The sequence below is a fragment of the Tachysurus vachellii genome, chromosome 3 (genome assembly GCF_030014155.1).
Source record: "Tachysurus vachellii isolate PV-2020 chromosome 3, HZAU_Pvac_v1, whole genome shotgun sequence".
Lineage (NCBI taxonomy): Eukaryota > Metazoa > Chordata > Actinopteri > Siluriformes > Bagridae > Tachysurus > Tachysurus vachellii.
This window is the reverse complement of record NC_083462.1, coordinates 6,854,840-6,865,648: the sequence shown is the minus strand read 5'-3', so window position 1 is coordinate 6,865,648 and position 10,809 is coordinate 6,854,840. Positions and strand designations below refer to the sequence as shown.

The following is a 10,809-nucleotide window of genomic DNA, read 5'->3' as shown; positions in this document are numbered from 1 at the left end:
GTGTGAGTGAGTGAGCAGGAGTGTCCTCATCTAATTTACTCTCTCCTCATCCCGCTCTCCTCCCACCTCCCTTCTCCCACCATCTGGGTCTGATTAACTCCCTGAATCAATTCCCAGGTCAGTTTTTAGAGAAACACGGTCAATACAAAGCAAAGTCCAGGACTTACACCAGAAATCTGACCCAAAATAGAGCCATAACTCAAAAACGAACAAAAGTCGGGACAAATCATGCTTTTCAGGAAGTAGCTAACATTCATCAGTGGCTGTTTCCTTATTAAGGCAAAATCCAGCGTATCCACGGCGGCCGAGATCTGAATTACACGTCAGGTCTGAGAGTGTTTACAGATATACAGATGTGAAGTAGAGTGTGGGAATATTTAGTGATGCCCAGAAATGTAAGTCTGGTCATTCAGTGCAAAACTGTAAATCCAAGTAAGTCTCATGGGTAGGAAAAAAAAAATCTAAGAAATAAATTTGGACTAAAACATTGGCATCATGTAACGCCTGAGAGACGGGTTAAATATATCCAAGTTTAATAACTATGACCCTCATTTTGTCAGTACTTATACAAATAATTCAAGAATTTCCGAAATGTTTTGAAAACTGTCTGATTACACAAAACCATCGTGAACTCCCAACAAGCTGAATTTTAGGTTCAACGAGACTGTTTGCATTTGTGAGTTCTTCGACCTAACATAACAAAACGCTTTCATTCAGTAACTGCAGCACTTACAATACAAGCTTCTTTGGTCTAGCCGTGAGATCCCAGTGATCCTGACACCTTCTGCTTTCCAGTCCTTTCTGATCCATACTTATACCCAACATCTGGTTGGAGTACTTATCAATTGGGAAGCACTTTCTGTTGCTCAGGATGACCCACACGGACCGCCTGGAGATACACGAAACTACAGCGGATTATAGCACTTAGAAACCATGGTGATGGCTCTGAAGAGTTTTGGACTCAAGTGAACTGTTCTTCATACCTTTAACAATATAGACTTCATGTTACAGCTATAAAACAATTGGTTTAACTTTTTGATACTATACTTTATATAGTACACAAGGAAATAATCAGGTTCCCTTTAGAGTCTGGTTCATCTCAAGACAGTTCCTTCTTCCTCACGTCGTCTCAGATAGTTTTTCAATTTCTTCTATCGCCTCCTCTGGTTTGCTCGTTGGGGATACATTCATTCATTCATTCATTCATTCATTCATTCATTCATTCATCTTCTACCGCTTATCTGTACTACCTCGGGTCACGGGGAGCCTGTGCCAATCTAAGGCGTCATCGGGCATCAAGGCAGGATACACCCTGGACGGAGTGCCAACCCATCGCAGGGCGCACACACACACACTCTCATTCACTCACGCAATCACACACTACGGACAATTTTCCAGAGATGCCAATCAACCTACCATGCATGTCTTTGGACCGGGGGAGGAAACCGGAGTACCCGGAGGAAACCCCCGAGGCACGGGGAGAACATGCAAACTCCACACACACAAGGCGGAGGCGGGAATCAAACCCCCAACCCTGGAGGTGTGAGGCAACGTGCTAACCACTAAGCCACCGTGCCCCCCCAGGGATACATTTATACATTTAAAATGTATATTTAAACCCCTCAGACAACAAGAGGAAGCAACTTCATAGAAGCTAAAATACTTATCTGGGTGACGGCAGATACGATTTGAAAGGCTTTCTCTTCTACAGCTGTATAGATAAAGTAGGAAGTCATGCAGTGGTGAGTGGGACTTGAGTATGGACGTCATTAGAGATTTAAGTAGCGGTTTAAGCTCACAGTAAACACATGGTGATCTGTAGATTAAATCTTCAGCAGCTGTGAGCGATTTGCATGGCTACAAAGAGAAGCAGGTCCATTAGTGCAGGTATTATATACAGTAGCTGACTGCAGAAGTTTTTTTTTCTCTTACTTGACATGCACAGAAAACAAACACTTGCATGCATTGCATATGTGGCTTGCAAGAAGGTGTAACGCTTTCAGATCTTCACTACCACATGTCATTGTTGAACATCAGATTCAAGATTTATTCCTCCTTTTCTGTTATGTTAAAAATCTCCGTTCTTTACTTCTCTTCTGAGGTTTGTGTTCATTCATTCATTCATTCATTCATTCATTCATACACAAGAGCATTAGTGAGATCAGTGAGACACTGATGTTGGGATGATGATGATGAGATTCCAGTTCCACTCTCACTCACTCATTTTCTACCGCTTATCCGAACTACCTCGGGTCACGGGGAGCCTGTGCCTCAGGCGTCATCGGGCATCAAGGCAGGATACACCCTGGACGGAGTGCCAACCCATCGCAGGGCACACACACACTCTCATTCACTCACACAATCACACACTACGGACAATTTTCCAGAGATGCCAATCAACCTACCATGCATATCTTTGGACTGGGGGAGGAAACCGGAGTACCTGGAGGAAACCCCCGAGGCACGGGGAGAACATGCAAACTCCACACACACAAGGCGGAGGCGGGAATCGAACCCCCAACCCTGGTGGTGTGAGGCGAACATGCTAAGCACTAAGCCACCGTGCCCCCCGATTCCAGTTCCAGTTCATCCCAAAGGTGTTCATTGGGGTTGAGTCAGAGTCAGAGCTTAGTGCAGGACACTCCAGTTCTTCTACTCCAACATTAACCTCCACGTCGTGTCTTCATGGAGCTCAGAGGCTTTGTGCACAGAGACATCGTCATGCTGGAACAGTGTTTAGGTCTCAGTGAAGGGAAATCTCTTATCTACAGCAAGCAAAGTCATCGTTTGGTAACAATTTGAGGACGAACCACAGTTGTGCGTGTTGGGCAGATTTGATCAGTTGCTGATTCAAAGACAGCTCTTATCTGATATGTTGCTCACTGACATTTTGTCATTGACTTTTTCTTTAGTCTGCATTAATGCACCTAATTAGCTAAGTAGCTCGCCATATGTTTTTCTTCATGCTACTGCTTTTTTTTTTTTTAGCCTTTTAGACTGGCCAGCAGATTTTATGATACGTCAAAACCCGCATTAGTAAATCCAGTGTTTGATAAAGGAGAAGCTGAACCTATCAATCACTCTTCATCTCACACAGTGGGCTGAATATATTAAAATATCAAATCCGGTCTTTCAGTCAAAATCTCAATTCAGGACTCGGGGTTTTATTAGATTGTGCCAATTTTACTGGTGTGAAATTCTGACATTATCTGCCAGAGTGAAGCTTGAGAAGCTAAAAGAAAGCTTTGTTTAGCTCAGTGTTACAGTATGTCTTCGTTTTTTTTCGGGTTCTCCTTTCTAATGACATGTTCTATCAAAAAGCACCTTTAATAAACGACCGTGTCTGAAAGACACAATAAGACAGTTGACTGAATATACTATATAATATATATATATTATAATTATATATATATATTAATATTAATATATATATTAATTTAACACCTTATGTATTATATATATATATATTAATTTATTCACCTTATAATAACACCTTATGGTTTCCATAGCAACAACATACACAGGATATAGTCTGCAGTCTTTATCTGTGGCACTTGAACAAAGTTGCATTTGCAAAACATTTAAAGATGTAGAATTGTTGATATGGTGACATCTTCTATAATATGTGTATTTTATTTATTTATTAACTTCATGTGAAAGCTGCTGTACCAGGATCTAAATTGTTTAAAGGATGTTAGGCAATTGTGGCAAATTGCTTTGGTATAAAACACTTCATTGTGCTATTATGTAAAAGAATGATCGGTTTCTTTGTGGTAACAGTAACTCAGCATCACTGCACAATGTGATTCATTCATTTCCTATAACAGCATTTCTACAAAGTCTTTTCCTTCTTAATTATACTAAAGTGCAGCTGAATACTCGAATCTGATTGGTCAGAAGGTGTGCACTGTTTTTCTATAACAGCACAGACAGATCCGGCTGTAACATGAACGACAGCTTCGTTTTAACGCACGGTTGTTTCTATAGTAACGGCTCGTACACATGGAGCTCGTGCTCTACGGTTTACGCTCCATATAAACTGGATTTAAAAACATGCTTCTGTTTAACCAACTGATTCTTATGTTATCATTGATGTGGTGAAGCATTTTTAGGGGACGTTTATTTAACAGTTACGGAAGGTGTCCTGGTTGTAAATGCTACAACCCCACCCCAATACCCCTCCATCCACAATCCCTCCTCCAACACCAACACCAACAACCCCACCAGAACACCCCTCCATTAACAATCCCCCTCCAACACCCATACCCCAACAACCCCTCCCCAAACAACCCCACCAGGACACCCTTCCATCAAAAATCCCCCCTCCAACACCCATACCCCAACAACCCCTCCCCAAACAACCCCCCCACCACACCTCTCCATCAACAATCCCCCCTCCAACACCCATACCCCAACAACCCCTCCCCAAACACCACCACCACACCTCTCCATCAACAATCCCTCCTCCAAAACCAACACCAACAACCCCACCAGAACAATCCCTCCATCAACAATCCCCCTTCCAACACTCATACCCTAACAATCCCACCCCAAACAACCCCACCACCACACCTCTCCATCAACAATCCCCCCTCCAACACCCATACCCCGACAACTCCTCCCCAAACAACCTCACCACCACACCTCTCCATCAACAATCCGTCCTCCAAAACCAACACCAACAACCCCACCAGAACAATCCCTCCATCAACAATCCCCCTTCCAACACTCATACCCTAACAACCCCACCCCAAACAACCCCACCACCACACCTCTCCATCAACAATCCCCCCTCCAACACCCATACCCCGACAACTCCTCCCCAAACAACCTCACCACCACACCTCTCCATCAACAATCCGTCCTCCAACATCAACAACCCCACTCCCAACAACCTCTCCAACAACCCCTCCCCAAACAACCCAACCACAACACCCCTCTATCAAAAATCCCTCATTCAACACCAATACCACAAAATCCCACCCCAACAACCCCTCTCCCAACAATTCCACCCCAAACCTATCCCTCAACAAACCCTTCTCAACACCCATACACCAACAACCCATCTCTCAGCAACCCCTCTCCCAACAACCCCACCCCAAAACCCCTCTCCCAACAACCCCACCACAACACCCCTCCATCAATTATCCCTCCTCCAACAACCCCATGCCAAAACCTCTCCCCCAACAAGCATCTCTCAACAACCCCACCCCAACAACCAATCCCTAAACAAACCCTTCCCTTGACAAATAGCAAAAGATTTATTCACAAAAGATTTATTCATTATTAGAGCTGTATTGTGGTCAGGCTCATGAACTAGCTGAGAATACATCTTAAAAGGGATGCCGTACACTACAAGACACCAGGAACACGCATTCACACACTCCTACACACCTTGAGGCAATTTAGAGACGCCAGTCAACATCCTGCCATGTTTTCTCAAACCCACACTAGCCTGAGGTCAGGATCAAACCCTGGAGGCAAGTGTCAGCGTGCTGCAATGCACCATATTACACGTACTAATGCATGTGAAGAACTCCTGACAGCTGTTGCATTCCTAGTTTTAATTAAAGAACAGATAAGATGTCTGCTGGTGGGCACGTGGGTATGAGTATAGGCATATACATGTGTGTGTTCATTAGGAGCTTGTTGCATTTTTAACACACGCTCTCTCAGCGTCAGTGCGCCAATGTCTGGATCTCTAATTTCCTAACCGGTGCCATCTTTCTGCATGATGGAGTTCACGTCATGGCACACTGAACACATACACAAAGCCTTACAACGTCTCTGTCTGTCTGTCTTTCTGTCTCTCTCTCTCTCTCTCTCTCTCTCACACACACACACACACACACACTCACACATGCACTGTTCTAGAGATCAGACGATAGAACAAGCAATTACACAGAATCGACACCAAGAAAGACCGAAAATATCTCATTACCAGTTGATCAGATTTGGCATCAGACACTAGAGATACAGCTCGAGAGAGAGACAGAGTGTGAGAGAGAGAGAGAGAGAGAGAGAGAGAGAGAGAGAGAGAGAGAGAGAGAGAGAGAGAGAGAGAGAGAGAGAGAGAGAGAAAGAGAGAGTGAGAGAGAGAGAGAGTGAGAGAGAGAGAGAAAGAGAGAGAGAGAGAGAGAGAGAGAGAGAGAGAGAGAGTGAGAGAGAGAGAGAAAGAGAGAGAGAGAGAGAGAGTGAGAGAGAGAGAGAGAGAGAGAGAGAGAGAGAGAGTGAGAGAGAGAGTGAGAGAGAGAGAGAGAGAGAGAGAGAGAGAGAGAGAGAGAGAGAGAGAGAGAGAGTGAGAGAGAGAGTGAGAGAGAGAGCGAGAGAGAGAGAGAGAGAGAGACAAAGAGAGAGGGAAAGTGAAATAACAGATGAGACGTACAAAAGTTGTGTGTGTGTTTTGTATTGGACACTTGCACCAATATGTCATGGGAAAAGAGACAAAGCAAGATTCTCAACAAGGCTTTAAGTGCCGTTCGGACTTAATTGGATAAAGAGCGTCAAATCACCCTTGAAATTATTCACAGACGTCGCTTCGAACAAGAGCCGTAACGAGGAACAGCGACGAGAGCAATCTGTACTTCTAAAAGCTATGAAATGATTAAAAGATGAGCAGCAGATGTGACCCCTTCATTCAAGTGTTTTCTTCTTGTCTTCTCATCCTCCCTCATTTCTCTCTGTCTGTCTCCATCTCTCTGTCTTTCTCTCTGTCTGTCTCTCAGTGTCTCTATATCTCACTTGAAAAAAAAACCACCTCATAAGTAGGATTTCACCATACTAGGCTCTATAGCGCTGCGGCTTGAACCTCCAACCTTCTGATCAGAAACCCAGAGCCTCCCAGAAACCCAGCACCATTGAGCCTCCACCACAATTCAAGATAGTTTCACTTTCTAAGATGTCATTTTGCTGAAGACTTGAGTCTTGTTCCACCACCACTTTCAACACCCACCACTACACAGGACAGATGAATTAACAGCAGAGTTTGAGTGAAACTTTTGCGACTCACCGCGCGCTTGCTGGCTAATATCGTTAACGAGATCAGCATAGGAAACCGACTCGTTCTCGTTAAACACGATGTGCTCAGATGTGAAGTTCTCGTCTTTCATCTCCGTATATGGTCCCTCCACGGCGAAGTAGCACGGTCGGTCGTCGTTCTTCTGGTCGTGGAACATGAACATAGCGTACTTGTGCCAGCCAAAGTCTCTGTGCATCTTTAATACAAACTGGCCCAGTTTCTCATGCGTTGGTCCTGTGTTTGTGATTGAAGAGTACAGGTTAAACCCCAACGCCGGCGCTCCAGCCGTCACCATGGGAACCTCCCAGTGCGTGGTGAAACGGGCGACAGGTGATGACGCGTAGTCACAGCCCGGCCCGATGAAAGCCCACGGGTCATATGCAAACTTTAGGTCGACAGCCACAAGGGGCGCCACTGAGTCGGAGCACAGACCATCTTTGTTCTCGCTGCTGCTGAAGACGAGGCGCATGCGGTAACCCGGGAGCAGTGTGGGGTCTGAGTTAACCTTCTCCACTGCCCAGTTTAGAGCAGGACCCACCCGAGGCCATGCCCAGGGGTACTCTGTGTTATGGAGTGGTAAGATAACAGCCAGGGTGATGTTCTTAAGAGCAGGTGATCCTCCATGCTGAGGAACCATCTCCAGATCCACGACCCCTAATGACACGCCGCTGAGCAGAACCAGAAGAGGCAGCCAAAGCGATCCCACCAAGGTGCACTCCATCTTCAGCGCCTGAGGTCCTGACCACATCAAGAGACATTGTTAAGATGTTAAAAGTACACTCTGAAAAGATTTTATTCTTGAAGAACCTGAGGATCCTAATAATCCTGACCACTTCAAATAAAAATATGTTTTTTTTACCATATATTATCATTTTCAATTACAAAGATGTATAAAGATGAGTTATGTTTGTACTAGAAATGTTATGTATGTTATTGTTATTAAATGTTATTCTATTAAAAAATAATATCATTAGCTATATGAAATGATAAAAATGTATAAAATATGTAAGCTTTTTAAATATGAAAAATAAACAAAAATCAATCAAAAGAAAAAATGGAAAATGAAAAAATATTGATTTCAGACAGAGATTCTTTTTTAATACAAACAACTGAACTACTTTCATGCAATTATACTGACAATATTATATATCTAAAAAAACATATTTATTACATTTTGAAGCTAAACCACACACACACACTCACACACACACATATACAGAGACAGATGTTAAGTACTGAGTTGTTAGCATTTAAATATTAATCTCTTGAACTCTTGAACTAAAAAAAGCCTTTTTGTATAAAATTATCTACAAAAATCACACGACATTGTAATAGTTTACGTTGTGGAGTGGCAGCCATTTTGGATTTACATTTAATGTTCTAAAAATCTTCTTCTGCTGTGTTACAACACTGATTAATTATAAAAATGACTGTGTTTTTTTTTTCAGTGTGCAGTTTGAAGCTAACTGATGTGTTTTAACTTCTATCAGTAGGTTATTAGCTAACAGTTGCTTTACAGCTCCATGCTTGTATGCTATTGTTGTCGTTAATCCTAATCTATAAGAATTGATTCAACAGGTCATTCAGAAAAGAATCATTCCCCTTTATTTCAGCACGTGAGGTTTGTTTATTCAAACAGGAGTTTATTCAAACACAAAAATAAAAAAAAAATCTTGAACATAACACTAATAAAAGGTGATTAGAAAATGTTCTACGATATTTCCTTCAACTGTAAAATGAATAGTTATTTGTTGGGTGATCGCTATTCGATACAAGGATATAAAAAACGAGTGACACACGTTTGGGATGTACGGAGGAATGATGCAACTGTGAGTTTGTACTCGACTATAAATACGTACAGACTCTTAAAAAATAATACTGTGAATAATGATAAGTTGGTGCTTGGCCCCTTAACAATAATAATAATATTCAACACATTAAAAGATAAGACTAAAGCTAATGCTCTGGATAATAATAATAATAATAATAATAATAATAATAAGAAGAAGAAGAAGAAGAAGAAGAAGAAGAAGAAGAAGAAGAAGAAGAAGAAAATAAATAAAGAATAAAAAAGTAATAATAATATAAATAAATAAATACTACTACCAATAATAATAATAAACAAACAAACACATAAATAAAGAAATAAATACATAATAATAATAATAATAATAATAATAATAATAATAATTATTATTATTATTATTATTATTATTATTATTATTATTATTCAGTCCTTGGCCCCCTAACAATAGCTTTAATTAAACACATTAAAAGATAAATTCAACTCTCTAAATTCTGGATGCAAGAAAATATTTAATCCTGTAGGTGTTAATGCACATCTTCTCATTCAGATCTACTCATAATAATAACACACACAGGGTCACATCTAATATACCTTAAAAAAAATCTAAATCTACAACAAAAATCAATCAGAACTTTAAAATGATATTACGTCATACATCATTATAATATTTTCTCTTATGTATATATTGAATATTAGATTTTACCTCAGATTCGGTGTTCAGACCTGGTTAAACCTCATGTTTGGTCCGGAGCAGGTGTGTGCGTGTGTGTGCGTTTGTGCGTGTGTATGTGTGTGTGTGTGCGTATGTGAGTGCGTGTGTGTGTGTGTGTGCGTGTGTGCGTGTGTATGTGTGTGTGTGCGTGTGTATGTGTGTGTGTGTGTATGTGTGTGTGTGTGTGTGTGCGTCTCCAAACTTTAGTGTATTAATCGCAGAATAAAGTCGGTTTTCAGTGACCTCATGCCGAAGTGCAGCTCTATACAGACTGTTTGGTTCCTACAGGACGGAGATCTCCGGGTTCTCCGTCACTCTTTACGCATCGTCATCATCTCTCCAGCGCGCAGCGAAAGTGGCTGAGATTTGTGTCCTCCTTCATTCCTCCTCCTGCGATGAGTGAAGCGGCAAAAGTCAACACCGAGAGAGAGAAGTGGACAAGTCCGTGTCCTGCTGGTCGTCCCTCACTGAGCCTGACACAGGAGTTCAAGTGGAAACGTGCTGCAGATAGAAAGGAAAGAATCACCGCTGCTCACGGCTGCATGTGCGGAGAAGACCATGGGTTGCCAGATTGAGATTAATCGTCTTTAAATGAGAAACACGCATTAAGGGACGTGAATATTTGGCAAATGTTCCCTCTTACACCAAGAGCTGTTGAAATAAGCCTCCCAGAAACCATAAAATCTCTCTCTCTCTCTCTCTCTCTCTCTCTCTCTCTCTCTCTCTCTGTGTGTGTGTGTGTGTGTGTGTGTGTGTGTGTGTGTGTTTAATACATCCTTCATCTATCTATCTATCTATCTATCTATCTATCTATCTATCTATCTATCTATCTATCTATCTATCTATCTATCTAAAGGACAGTTAAGTGTGTGTGCAGGCATGGATTTATATCTTAATGGGGACCAGGGACAGTTTTAACCTTTTTAGGGACATTTGGTGGGTTCCAGTGATTTCTTTCTTTCTTTCTTTCTTTCTTTCTTTCTTTCTTTCTTTCTTTCTTTCTTTCTATCTTCTGCATGTGTGTGTGTGTGTGTGTGTGTGTGTGTGTGTGTGTGTGTGTGTGTGTGTGTGTGTGTGTGTGACTTGCGAGTGATCAAGGGTGAGAGAGATAGGGGACATCTGACTGGTCCCCATGAGGAAACCTGTTTTTTCCACCTTTTATTTGGATAAACAAACAAACAAAAAACAAACAAACATAACCAAAGAACCTAACCTATACAATATATGACTAAAAATGTTTCCTAAATGTGAGATTTAAGAGTAGCGTAACTC

At 41.8% G+C, this 10,809-nt stretch overlaps 1 protein-coding gene across 1 annotated transcript in view; it reads right to left on the bottom strand.

The window, feature by feature from the left end:
* Positions 1 to 10,146, bottom strand: part of npr1a (natriuretic peptide receptor 1a) — a 90,562-nt gene extending 80,416 nt beyond the window's left edge. The window contains exons 1-2 of the mRNA XM_060865570.1: positions 9,529 to 10,146; positions 7,010 to 7,756 (exon numbers count right to left, since the gene is read on the bottom strand). Coding sequence (XP_060721553.1) covers positions 7,010 to 7,739 — 730 coding nt within the window. The 5' untranslated portion in view covers positions 7,740 to 7,756; positions 9,529 to 10,146. The remainder of the gene's footprint in view (positions 1 to 7,009; positions 7,757 to 9,528) is intronic.
* Between the last annotated feature and the right edge of the window lie 663 nt (positions 10,147 to 10,809).